Here is a 13907-nt window from a genome sequence, read left to right on the forward strand (position 1 = left end):
ACAGGCTTGAGCCACCGCGCCTGGCCCTAAAACTGCCTTTTATAAGTATTCATTTAAAATAATAAAAACCTTTTTCTGCAAAGTTTTTCCGAGCTAAGTGGCTTCTTTATTAGAGAAAGCGGAATTACGAAGGACTCAAGAGTTGGCATTGGGGCCCTTCCTGCCAAAGGTGGGCACAGCGCGGGCCCCTTAGCCCGGCCGCCCTTCTCCCCCCATTTGGCCTCTGCCTGTCCCAGCGCGGGCCGCGAACCCACGGACTCCCCTCCAAGCCTGCGGCCGCCCCGTCCGGGACATTGGTCCGGGAGTCGGGAGGCCGCCCCGCGGGTGCAGGGGCCGGATCCGCCAGGGGCGCCTGCGCGGGGCAGGGCGGATCCTCCGGGCGCCGCCTGGGCCGAGCCCTGAGCCCTGAGCCCTGAGCCCCGAGCCCTGAGCCTCGCCCCGGGCCGCCGTCGCTCAGCTCCCGCGCGGACACAGAACCGCCCCGCCGCGCGCCTCCACATCTTGGCTTCGCCTGCGGCGCTCCCGAGTTTATTTCGGACACAAAACTCGCCACTGAGAAGCGGGCGCGGCCTCCCTCCCCGCAGGCCCGACTGAGGGCCCCGCAGACCTGCCGCCCCTCTCTGCGGCCCGGCCCCTCCGCAGCCGCGCGGGGGTCGCTGGAGGCCTGAGCTCGAGCCCGCCGCGGGCTCTGCTCCAGACCCTGTCTCTAAAAGCGGAAGTGTTTTAATAACTTTCAAATTGTTGTGGTGTTGTTTTTTCCTTAGAGTCGGAGTTTCTGTGTTGGTCAGGCTGGTCTCGAACTCCCGACCTCAGGTGATCCACCCACCTCGGCCTTCCAAAGTGCTGGGATTACAGGCGTGAGCCACCGCACCTGGCCGGCTCAGGGTTTTTTTTTGTAATTCTACCAATTAACTAACTTCTTTTTTTGTTGATTTTGAGACTAAGTCTCACTTTGTCTCCCAGGCTGGAGTGCAGTGGCACGATCTCGCTTACTGCAACCTCTGCCTCCCGGGTTCAAGCGATTCTGCTGCCTCAGCCTCCTCAGTAGCTGGGATTTTAGGCGCCTGCTACCTCGACCAGCTGATTTTTTTTTTTTTTTTTTTTTTTTTTAGTTTTTAGTAGAGACTGGGTTTCACCACTCTGGCCAGGCTGGTCCTGAACTCCTGACCTTATGCTCCACCTGCCTTGGCCTCCCAAAGTGCTGGCATTACAGGTATAAGCCACCACACCCTGCCTCTACCAGTGAACTCCTTTCGTACTCTGTTACCTCACCCTAGTCCTGGAGTTCCTTCAATAATTAGCACTGTGCCTTTTGAGCACTTTTTTCTCCTAAATGACTCCTGGGTGAGTGCTGTGCCATGCTGTTGCTTATAATTAATTTTCAGCTTATTGCTCAAGATTGTCAGAAGACCTGAGGGAGCCCCTCTGATCTTAGAACACTGGCCTAACTGTCTCTTCCCCAAGCAGGGAGCTGCCAGCGGTTGGTTGGATTTGAGGAGTCTGGAGCAGTGACCCGCTGCGTGGACTGTTTCCGTGGATCTTGTGGACCCTGAAGTTGCCAAGTGTGTGTGCCTGCTCCTGAAAACAAAGGAAGCCACCATTTTCCCACCCTTCAGAGTGCAGGGAAGTATCTTACAGCAAACAGTCCAGTCTTCAACTAGGGACACCTACCAGGATGTCCAAAAGGCTCAGCCCTCAGTTACAGCACAGCATCGCAGAAGATGCCTATTGTGAAACACACCTGGAACAAACACAGCTGTTCTGTGATACGGACCAGATCACACTCTGCAGCAAATGCATCCAGTCCCAGGACCACCAGCGTCACAGGCTGTGCGGGATACAAGAGGCTGCTGAGAATTACGGGGTAAGATTCACGCCGATCCCAAGACACTCTGGCCAACTCCTATACTGATGAAATGGACAGACATTCTGGCGCTCCAAAATCATAACTTTAGTTGATGTTTATTAAGGAATGTTAGATGAGTTCCATATTCATTGAAACTTCAACCTAAAGGCTACGAAAATATATACTCTGAGTTGTTGGCTTTTTAGTTGTCTGAGGTTAGGAATCCAACCGTTAAATCAATCATCTCACCTGGAATTCTGTGCTTTCTCTATAGAAGTTATTCCGGGAAACATTGAACACACTGAGGGAGAAACTTGAAGCAGCTAAAAGCATGTTGACTGATGAGCAAGAAAGAATGGTGATGATTCAGGTCTGTGCTTACTTGATTCTTACGGGAAAATTACCAGTCACGTGGTTAGAAAATAGTGTATGGGCTGGGCACAGTGGGTCGCGCCTGTAATCCCAGCACTTTGGGAAGCCAAGGCAGGCGGATCACAAGGTCAGGAGTTCAAGACCAGCCTGACCAATATGGTGAAACTCCGTCTCTACTAAAAATAGAAAAATCAGCATGACATAGTGGCATGTGCCCATAATCCCAGCTACTCAGGAGGCTGAGGCAGGAGAAACTTGAACTGGGGAGGTGGAGGCTGCAGTGAGGCGAGATTGTGCCACTGCACTCCAGCCTGGGTGACAGAGCGAGACTCCATCTCAAAAAAAAAAACAAAAACAAAAACAAAAAAAACGAAGAGAGAGAAAATAGTGTAATATAAACAAAGTCTAAACACAAATTGCAAAGGAGAAAAATCATTTGAAATCTCTAGGAAGGAAAAATGCCAATATCTTAATGTGTATACAGCTCTTTAGTAAGAGGCCGGGCATGGTGGCTCATGCCTGTAATCCAAGCACTTAGGGAGGCCGAGTACGGTGGATCACTTGATGTCAAGAGTTTGAGACCAGCCTGGCCAACATGAAAAACACCCATCTCTACTAAAAATACACAAATTAGGCTGTGCATGGGGGCTCATGCCTGTGATCCCAGCATTTTGGGAGGCTGAGGTGGGTGGATCACGAGGTCAGGAGATCGAGACCATCCTGGCTCACATAGTGAAACCTTGTCTCTACTAAAAATACAACAAATTAACCGGGCATGGTGTCACATCCCTGTAGTCTCTGCTACTCTGGAGACTGAGGCAGGAGTATCACTTGAACCCTGGAGAGGGAGGCTGCAGTGAGCCAAAATCGTGACATTGCACTCCAGCCTGGTGACACAGTGAGACTACATCTCAAAAAAAGAAAAAAATATATATATGTATATACAAACAAACTAATGGGGCAAGGTCACGGGAGCCTGTAATCCCAGCTACTCTGGAGGCTGAGGCCAGAGAAATGCTTGAACCGGGAGGCGGAGGTTGCAGTGAGCTGAGATCACACCACTGCACTCCAGCCTGGGCCACACAGTGAGACACCGTCTCAAAAAAAAGTAAAAATAAAAAAAGTGAGAAAAAGACTAGAAACTTAATTTTTAAAAAATGATCAAATAAGAGCTTGCAAAAAAGAATGTAAATATATTGTAAATACATTAAAAGAATCTGAACTTAATTCAGATGAACTATACTGTGAGTAAAATGGCATTTGCAGTGCTTATTTGCGATGGCGGAAAAAGGTGAACGACACCGTTTGTGGCAATGACACAGGAGAGTGAGCACTCTTCAACTTTTGCTTGCCACATAAATTCCAAAACCCTTTAAAGAGCAATTTCAGAATTGCTGTTCATATCTGAGGCTTCACAACCTGTTAGGCACGTTTCACTTCTAATTTCAGACTGTAGCTTCATACTTAATCCTATTCTGTGCAAGGTATCCCAGATTCTGGGTCTTTCCTCTCCCTCAATTTTTTTCCCCCACGAGATGGGGTCTTGCTCTGTTACCCAGGCTGGAGTGCCGTGGCGTGATCTCGGCTCACTGGAATCCCCGTCTCCCAGGTTCAGGCAATTCTCCTGCCTCAGCCTCCCGAGTAGCAGGGATTACAGGCACCTGCCACCACACCTGGCTAATTTTTGTATTTTTAGTAGAGACGGGGTTTCATCATATTGGCCAGGCTGGTCTCCAACTCCTGACCTCGTGATCCGCCTGTCTCGGCCTTCCAAAGTGCTGGGATTACAGGCATGAGCCACTGCACCTGGCCCTCTCCTTCCATTCTTACAAGAAATAAATGCCTAGTTGGGTTAGAGAGTAGAGGACAGTTGCCTGGCTAGGTAAGAATTTTTCAGCTGATCCCCCTTATTTTTTCAGCCCCAAGCACATAATGAGATCCCACTGTTTGCCAGGGACTATGCGAGGTGCTAGGGGCTCATCAGGGGAAAACCAAAAAACAGTTCTGCTTTCGTGGAGCTTACATTCTAGTGGATGTACAGAAAATAAGTTAAATGCATAGTATGTTACGTGGGCGGTGTTTAAAAACATTTTTAAGTGAGAAAGGAAGCAATGGAGTGAGCTTTTAAATGAAGTGATCAGGACCTTGTTACTCAGAAGGCGGCGCTGAAGGAGGTGGGGGACTTGGCCAGGCAGCGGTCCTGGGGAGGAATGCTTAGGCAGCGGGAATGGCAGCTGGGGAGGCCTGGGGGCTGCCAGGTGTCTGGCCGAAGTAGGGCTGTGGGTGTTGAGATCAGAAGGGGTCAGGCATTTGGGGTGGCTAGCCTTCCATGCAATACAAGGTTCAAAACCGCTGGAAGGTTTTGAACAGAAAGAAAACTGACATCCTTTATCTTCCATTTCATAGAAACATGCTAGCTGCCAAATGAAAACAGACACTAAGATAGTAAAAGCAAGCCGGGCTCGGTGGCTCACGCCTGTAATCCCAGCACTTCAGGAGGCCGAGGTGGGCAGATCATGAGGTCAGGAGATCGAAACCATCCTGGCAAACATGGTGAAACCCCATCTCTACTCAAAATACAAAATTAGCTGGGCATGATGGTGCACGCCTGTAGTCCCAGCTGCTCGGGAGGCTGAGGCAGGAGAATTCCTTGAACCTGGGAGGTGGAGATTGCAGTGAGCTGAGATCGAGCCACTGCGCTCCAGCCTGGGCAACAATGCCAGGCTCCATCTCAAAAAAAAAAAAAGCAGAGGCGGAGAGACGGGCAGCAGGACTTGCAGTGCTTAGGTAGAGATGATGGTGATATGGGGGCAGGTGGAGAGCTGGTGAGAAGTCAGATCATTGTTATCAATGGTGTCGTTAATCTTGATTTCACTTAATCTTGAATAGTTTTTTTTTTTTTTTTTCGAGATGGAGTTTCCCTCTTGTTGCCCAGGCTGGAGTGCAATGGCACGATCTCGGCTCACCACAACCTCCGCCTCCCGGGTTCAGGCAATTCTGCTGCCCCAGCCTCCTGAGTCGCTGGGATTACAGGCACGTGCCACCATGCCCAGCTAATTTTTTGTATTTTTAGTAGAGACGGGGTTTCACCATGTTGACCAGGATGGTCTCGATCTCTTGACCTCGTGATCCACCCGCCTCGGCCTCCCACAGTGCTGGGATTACAGGCGTGAGCCACCGCGCCCGGCCTAATCTTGAATAGTTTAATAAGCCCTTAGCTGGGCACGGTGGCTCTCGCCTGTAACACTTTGGGAGGGTGAGGCGGGTGGATCACGAGGTCAAGAGATCGAGACCATCCTGGTCAACATGGTGAAACCCCGTCTCTACTAAAAATACAAAATTAGCTGGGCATGGTGTGGGCACCTGCAGTCCCAGCTGCTCAGGAGGCTGAGGCTGGAGAATTGCTTGAACCCAGGAGGTGGAGGTTCCGGTGAACCAAGATCGTGCCTTTGCACTCCAGACTGGGTGACAGAGCGAGACTCTGTCTCAAAAAAAAAAAAATAGCTTAATGGAGATGCTCAAATAGCATCTCTAAGATAACTACTCCCAAGCAGGCACCCCTAGCCTGGGCTTCCAAATGGTAGTAGACTTCACGTCCAATTTCCTACTTCTTATCTATACCTGGATACCTGAGTGTTAGCAAACTCATCACATCCCAAACTCAGGCACACTCCTCACTCCTGGAATCCAGCCCTTCCATAGATTCTCTCTCTCTATTGGTAATTCAGTTCTTCCAGTTGCTTCATCTAACATTTTCGGTGTCTTTCATCCATGACTCCTTTTTTCCCACACCTCTTTCCCAAGTGTCAGCAAATCCCACTGGCCCTTCTCCAGCGCCCTGGTCTCTGTGATAACAGAGGCTGTAGCTCCCTTAGTTTCTCCTTAATGATGAACATTTCTCCATCTGCATTTTATGTTCTAAAATTGTGTTGATGTCTTGACTGATGTTGATTCAAATTCCATTCGTCCTTCGGATATTCCTTTTCTTTCTTCTCCTGTACTTTATATTTCCCTGTCTTTATATTGGGATTCGAGATGGAAAGAATGTATTGTGGTCAATATAAGATATATGTATGTAAGTATTATAATGTGTGTGTGTGTGTGTGTGTGCGCGTGTGTGGCTTTAATCTATCATGTGTAACTTGAAGTCTATCATGTCTATATCTATGAGGAAGGAAGAGGAACAAAATTTTAAAAAGATGATTGAGTCTGAGTACAATATGAGACTCCGGCTGTTGAATGAAGAGCGTGAGCTGAATCAGAGACGGCAGGGGTGCGTAGCTGACTTGAACTTGAGAGAAGCTCATCTCAATCAAGTGATGAAGCTTGCCACAGAGCTGGAGGAGACATTCCAGGAAATGATACAGGTGAGATGTTAAAAACAACATCCTCAGAATATTTGAGAAATGAGAAGAAGAGCTGAACATTATGTCAGTTTCAGAATCACATATCCAGTGCACACACATCTGTCTCAGCTTAAATATACATAATAGGTGTCAAAGAATCGTGTGTCTCTTGAGAGGCATCCTGCTTCAACAGAAGGTATCCTGCTTCAATATCATGGCCTTGCCTAGTTATGTCTGTTTCTGGGGTGGCAGGCAGGACAGCAAGTCTGGGATGTTTTGTTTTGTTTTGTTTTGGTGGAGTTTCACGCTGTCACCCAGGCTGGAGTGCTGTGGCACGATCTTGGCTCACTGCCACCTCTGCCTCCTGAGTTCAGGCGATTCTTCTTCCTCAGCCTTCCAAGTAGCTGGGACTACAGGCGCGTGCCACCACTCCCTGCTAAGTTTTTTGTGTTTTTAGTAGAGATGGGGTTTCACCATCTTGGCCAGGCTGGTCTCGAACTCCTGACCTCATGATCTGCCTGCCTCAGCCTCCCAAATTGCTGGGTTTACAGGCGTGAGCCAGTGCACCCAGCCCAGGTTTGTTTGTTTGTTTTTTTTTTTGAGATGAAGTCTTGCTTTGTCGCCCAGGCTGGAGTGCAGTGGCGCGATCTCAGCTCACTGCAACCTCCGCCTCCTGGGTTCAAGCGATTCTCCTGCCTCAGCCTCCCCAGTAGCTGGGACTACAGGCGCTTGCCAACATGCCTGGCTAATTTTTGTACTTTTAGTGGAGACAGGGTTTCAACATGTTGGCCAGGATGGTCTCAAATACCTGACCTCATGATCCGCCTGCCTCGGCCTCTTAAAGTGCTGAGATTACAGGCGTGAGCCACTGCGCCCAGCCGAAAGCAGGTTTTTAGAGACATGTTGAATTAATCAGTAGCAGAAATGACCGAACTCTTGTTCCTGAACTTGAGGATGTTGAAGTGTAACAAAGAGATGCTTCTGCAGAGACTGGGCCGGGTGGGGAGAGAGAACATGAAGAAGCTGAAGGAGAGTGAAGCCAGGGTTTCCCAGCACGTCTGCAGCCTCCAGACGCTCACCACGGAGCTTGAGAAGAAGTGTCGGGAGGGCGCCTTCGCGTTGCTCAAGGTAAGATGCTGGGAAAGAGAAAATAAAATTCATTCCAGTATTTGGGAAGTGAGAAGTGGATAGTACTCATTAGGGGTTGCTGGCAGAACACAATATCCAGTGATCTTCAACCGCAAAAGAAGGCTACACAACTATTTTTCAGTTGCCAGAAGCATTAGGAATGGTGGTAACTTCATGGCATAGTGAGGAGCTGCATCGTGGGATGAATTGTCACCTTAAAATTATCAGCAGGATGTTAGGATTGAGAAGTGACACAGTGTGGCTCATAATTGGTGAGTCACATTATGATAGAACCATACAATAAGATATTCTGTAACCAAATAGTAAAACAGCTCTATAGGCGCTAAAATAGTATCTTCAAGCACTCGTTAAGTGAAAAAAGAAAGTTGCAGAACCTCTTTTTGTTTGATCTTTGGGTAATAAGTATATACGTATATACACACGTACACGTGTGTGCTTGCTAACATTCACAGACTTTCTGGCAAAAAAGAATTAATACATAGTCACCTGTGATGATCTTGAAACAAGGGTAAAATTATCTGCTATGGTCTGATGTTTGTGTCCCTCCAATATATACATGTTGGAATCCTCTCCCCAGGGTGACGGTATTCAGAGGTGGGGCCTTTGGGTGGTGAGGGGCTCCTGGGGGCGGAGCGTCTGTGAATGAGATCAGGGCTCTTATGAAAGAGGCGGAGACAGGCCTCGCCCCTTCAGCCATGGGAGGTTAGAGTGAGATGAAGGGTACCAAGGAGGGGTCGAGCCCTCACCGGGCACGGAATCTGCCAGTGCCTCGATCTTGAAATTCCCGGCCTCAGAACTGCGAGGAATGGCTTTCTGTTGTGAAGAAGCTACTCAGTCCGTGGTAAGGGTTGCATATTTTGAATCTTGTCTAGTAGCAGAGGTTGCCTTTTCAGAAAGTGGGTTACTATCTTTTTTTTTTTTAGGCAGAGTCTCACTCTGTTGCTCAGGCTGGCGTGCAGTGGCACAATCTCGGCTCACTGCAACCTCCACCTCCTGGGTTCAAGCGATTCTCCTGCCTCAGCCTCCTGAGTAGCTGGGATTACAGGCCTGCACCACCACGTCCAGCTAATTTTTGTGTGTTTTTAAGTAGAGACAGGGTTTTTCCATGTTGGTCAGGATGGTCTCGATCTCTTGACCTGGTGATCCACCCCCCTCGACTTCCCAAAGTGCTGGGATTATAGGTGTGAGCCACCACACCCAGCCCCTACCATCTTTTTAAGACTGTCCATATCCCTCTGCTGGGCTTGTAACTGCGAGTGAATGCAGTCATCTGGAAAGTGTCTGCAGGTAAGTCCTTAGGCTCTGCCTCGCTCACACTGTCCTCGGCAGCCAGCAGCCCCTTCACCTGCTCAACTCTGGCCACGCCCTGCGTGGAAAACAAATAGAAGCTCATCATCTGGAGACAGAGAAGTAAGCTGGCTGGGGTGAAGTATAGAAAACATTTCCCTTGGGAATACAGCAAAGTGATTTCATGTGTTTTTATGACCTTTCCTATTTCCATGCTAGAATTTGTTCATCTGATACCTAGCATTATGAGGCTGAAGGATGACATGGAAATCGAGTTCGTCATAAGAGAGGATATTTTGGCTGGGCGAGGTGGCTCAATGCCTGTAATCCCAGCACTTTGGGACCCTGAGGCAGGCAGATCACTTGAGGTCAGGAGTTTGAGACCAGCCTGGCCAACATGGTGTAACCCTGCCTCCACTAAAAATACAAAAATTGGCTGGACATGATGGCACATGCCTGTAATCTCAGCTACTTGGGAGGCTGAGGCAGGAGAATCGCTTGAACTGGGAGGTGGAGGTTGAAGTGAGCCGAGATTGTGCCACTGACCTCCAGGCTGGGCAACAGAGCAAGACTCGGTCTCAAGAAAAAAAAAAAAAAAAAAAAAAGGATATTTTTCTCTGCACAGATTGCAAAAGACGGCTCAAAAACCCAGTAGTAACCTGATCTCTTTTCTTTCCCTTAGAATGCAAAATGCTCTTTGGAAAGGTGAGTTTTCGTTTTACACACAATTGGGTCAGAATCAGAGTTAATAAGATGTTAATTGGGATGAGGAGATTGCACTTGCTGGTAGGCTGCAATGGGATCCATCCACTAGACCGGGGGCCTGGTCTGTGCAGATGACTGAGGCTGTCCTTCCCCTTCAGGAGCAACGCACTGCTGCTCGAGAATCTAGAGCCTGCTCACATCACAGACCTGAGTTTATGCCACATAAGAGGACTGAGCAGCATGTTCAGAGTTTTCCAAAGTAAGTAACAGGGCCCTGTTCTGTATTTGAGAATCAGGTGAGCATCCTGCCATAAATAAAAACGAATTCCAGTAGTTAAAAATTTTTAGGCCAGTGCAGTGGCTCACAGCTGTAATCCCAGAACTCTGGGAGGCCAAGGCAGGCAGTCTGCTTGAGGCCATGAGTTCCAGACCAGCATGACCAACATGGTGAAATCCCATCACTACCAAAAATATGAAAATTAGCCAGTTGTGGTGGCACGTGCCTGTAGTCCCAGCTACTCAGGAGGCTGAGATGGGAGAATTGCTTAAACCCAGGAGATGGAGATTGCAGTGAGCTGAGATTACACCACGGCACTGCAGCCTGGGCAACTGAGTGAGACTCGGTCTAAAAATAAGGAAGTAAATAAATAAAAATTTAAAAATACTGGAGAGCTTAATATGTTATACGTATTACACGAGGAACAAGAAAATAACTGTATGATCTTACATTGAAAGTTTTTCCCATGCAATTATTATTATTATTATTATTTTTTTTTTTTTGAGATGGAGTTTCACTCTTGTTACCCAGGCTGGAGTGCAATGGCGCGATCTCGGCTCACCGCAACCTCCGCCTCCTGGGTTCAGGCAATTCTCCTGCCTCAGCCTCCTGAGTAGCTGGGATTACAGGCACGCACCACCATGCCCAGCTAATTTTTTGTATTTTTAGTAGAGACGGGGTTTCACCATGTTGACCAGGATGGTCTCGATCTCTTGACCTCGTGATCCACCCGCCTCGGCCTCCCAAAGTGCTGGGATTACAGGCTTGAGCCACCGCGCTCGGCCTATTTTTTTTTTTGAGGTAGAGTTTTGCTCTTGTTGCCTAGGCTGGAGTGCAGTGGCGCTATCTCGGCTCACTGCAACCTCCCTCTCCCAGGTTCAAGCAAGTCTCCTGCCTCAGCCTCCCAAGTAGCTAGGATTACAGGCATGCGCCACCATACCCAGCTAATATTTTGCATTTTTAGTGAAGATGAGTTTTATCATGTTGGTCAGGCTGGTCTTGAACTCCTGACCTCAGGTGATCGGCCCACCTTGGCTTCCCAAAGTGCTGGGATTATAGGCATGAGCCTGGGCTCCCAGATGCAAATTCTTTAGCACTTTCCCGGCCATGAAGCGTGATTGCAGGCAGATTCTACTGCTTGAAAATTTAAAACTTCTAGGGGGAGAAATGCAGCATGTATAACAAAGGGTTTATATTTCCTGTCTTCCTGCTTTGCCTTTTCCAGGCATCCTATCCATGGAATTGTACAGCGTGTGGCTCTTTGAGGCTCATAGCATATTGCAGTTGAGATATAGAACATCCACACTGCTGGCCAGGCGCAGTGGCTCTTTGGGAGGCTGAGGCAGGCAGATCACGAGGTTAAGAGATCAAGACCATCCTGGCCAACATGAGGAAACCCTGTCTCTACTAAAAAAATACAAAAAAATTAGTCAGGCGTGGTGGCACGTGCCTGTGGTCCCAGCTACTCGGGAGGCTGAGGCAGGAGAATCGCTTGAGCCCAGGAGGCGGAGGTTGCAGTGAGCCGAGATCGCGCCACTGCACTCCAGCCTGGTGACAGAGCAAGACTCCGACTCAAAAAAAAATAAATAAAAACCCCACGCTGCTGCGTGTATGAGTAGTTTGTTCCTTTTTATTGTTGGTAATAGTCCATTATATAAATACACCATAATTTATTTGTCCTTTTGCAATTTTATGGCAAGGGTTGTTTCCAGCTCTGTGCTGTAAATGTTAGCATGCAGATTTTTGTGTGGGCACGGCTTCATAGTTGTTGATTGACTAAGGGTGGGATTGTCAAACTTGTTTTCCAAACTGCCTGTGCCATTTTGCCTTCCCACCAATAATGTGCGAAAGATTCAGTTACTCCATATTCTCACCAGCATTTGCTATTGCCAGTTTGTTTTACTACCTCCAACCCAATGCGCAGTGGTATCTCATTTTAATTTGCATTTCCAGAATGACTAATGATGTTGAGTATATTTTCATGTGTTTATTTTCCCTCTATTTCTACTTTGGTGAAATACATGTGCAAACCCCTTTTTTAAATTGGGTTGTATGTTTCTTATTGAGTTTTATAATTTCTTTATATATTCTGTTTGGCAGTCATTTATCATATATGTTTTGCAAGTATTTCTTCCCAGTCTGGTTTATATTCTCATTTTCCTAATAGTGTCTTTTGAAGTGTAGAGGTTTTGCATTTTGATGAAATTCAGTTTATGAATTTTTTTATTTTATGATTTATGCTTTTTGTGTCCTATTTAAGAAATTTTGCCAAAGCCAATAAAGATTTCCTTCTAAAAGTTTTGTGATTTTAGGTTTCACAGGGTGACCTATGAACCATTGAGAGTTAATATCCGTGTATAGTTCACAGAATGCTGCCAACCCTCTTCTCCCCCGACTTCTCATTTATTTATTTATTTATTTATTTATTTATTCATTTATTTATTTTTAGAGACGAGGTTGCACCGTGTTGTCCAGGATGGTCTCCATCTCTTGACCTCATGATCCGCCCGCCTCGGCCTCCCAAAGTGCTGGGATTGCAGGCGTGAGCCACCGCGCCCAGCCCTTGTTTTTATTTGTTGACACATATGTATCCAGTCCATTAAATTTACTCAGCACCTTTGTTGAAAATCACCTGGCATATGTGGACAGGTCTGTTTGTGTCTCTAATAGGCCTATTGATCGTTGGCTCTATCCGTTTGCCAATAGCACATTGGCTTGATTGATAACTCTGTCTGTGGGAAGCCTTGAAAGCAGGTACTGTGCATTCTCCAAATTTATTCTTTTTCAGAATAGTTTTGACTACTGTAGGTTGTTTGCTTTTCCACATAAATTTTGAAATCAGCTTGTTGGCTTCTTCAGAACGGACCGCTGGGATTTTCATCGATACTGCATTGAATCCGTGGATCAATTCAGGAGTGCTGACATCTTGACAATATCTAGTGCTTTCAGCCCAGGAATACAGAATATCTCCATTTATTTAGGTCTTCAGTTTCTCTCATCAGTGTTTCGTTACCTTCAGCATACAAATGTTATATGAATTTTGAGATATAACTCTAAGTATTTTATGTTCTTTAGTGCCACTGTAAATGGTATTTTAAAATATCAGTTTCCAATTGACATTTCATTCATTTCTAGTGCATTACAAGTATATAGAAATGGATTTTTTTTTATTGCTGACATTTGTATCCTATAACTATGTAAAACTCACTCATTGGACAGTGGATTTCTTTTTTCTTTTAAGACGGAGGAGTCTCGCTCTGTTGTCCAGGCTGGAGTGCAATGGCACAATCTCAGCTCACTGTAGCCTCCACCTCCTGGGTTCAAGCGATTCTCATGCCTCACCCTGCCGGGTAGCTGGGACTGCAGTCATGTGCCACCAAGCCCGGCTAACTTTTGTATTTTTAGTAGAAACGAGGTTTCACCATGCTGGCCAGGCTGGTCTCGAACTCCTGACCTCAAACGATCCACCTCAGCCTCCCAGAGTGCTGGGATTACAGGTGTGAGGCACCGTGCCCAGCCAGACAGTGGATTTCTAAAAATCGATTATTGGCGATTTTCTACAGTCATGCAGTGTATACATGAGCACAGATAGCTTTCTTCCTTTCCAGTCTATAGGCTTTTCTGTGTTTGTCTTGCCTTATTCTGCTGGCTCAGACCTGCAATGTGTTGAAGAGAAGTGGTGAGAGTAGACGCTTGCTTATTCTTGATCTTAGGAAGAAAGAAAACATTCAGTCTTTCACTCTAAATTCTGATATAGCTATAGGTTTTTATGGCTGCCTTTCATCAAACTGAGGATGTTTCCCTTATTTCTGGTTTACTAAGAATTTTTATCATGAATGAATGTTGAGTTTTTCAAGTTCTTTTTCTCTTGAGATATTCTTGTTTTTTCTTCAATCTTTTTTTTTTTTTAAATGAGTCTCACTCT

At 46.9% G+C, this 13907-nt stretch overlaps 1 protein-coding gene across 1 annotated transcript in view; it reads left to right on the forward strand.

Moving 5' to 3' along the window:
• The first annotated feature begins 1467 nt into the window (after positions 1–1467).
• Positions 1468–13907, forward strand: part of TRIML2 (tripartite motif family like 2) — a 17124-nt gene continuing 4684 nt past the window's right edge. The window contains 8 exon segments of the mRNA XM_032272638.1: positions 1468–1864; positions 2121–2216; positions 6394–6585; positions 7552–7692; positions 8479–8496; positions 8498–8554; positions 9683–9705; positions 9864–9964. Coding sequence (XP_032128529.1) covers positions 1676–1864; positions 2121–2216; positions 6394–6585; positions 7552–7692; positions 8479–8496; positions 8498–8554; positions 9683–9705; positions 9864–9964 — 817 coding nt within the window. The 5' untranslated portion in view covers positions 1468–1675.

Source organism: Sapajus apella, unplaced genomic scaffold, assembly GCF_009761245.1.
Source record: "Sapajus apella isolate SASKATOON/1434 unplaced genomic scaffold, GSC_monkey_1.0 scaffold783, whole genome shotgun sequence".
NCBI classification, from domain to species: domain Eukaryota; kingdom Metazoa; phylum Chordata; class Mammalia; order Primates; family Cebidae; genus Sapajus; species Sapajus apella.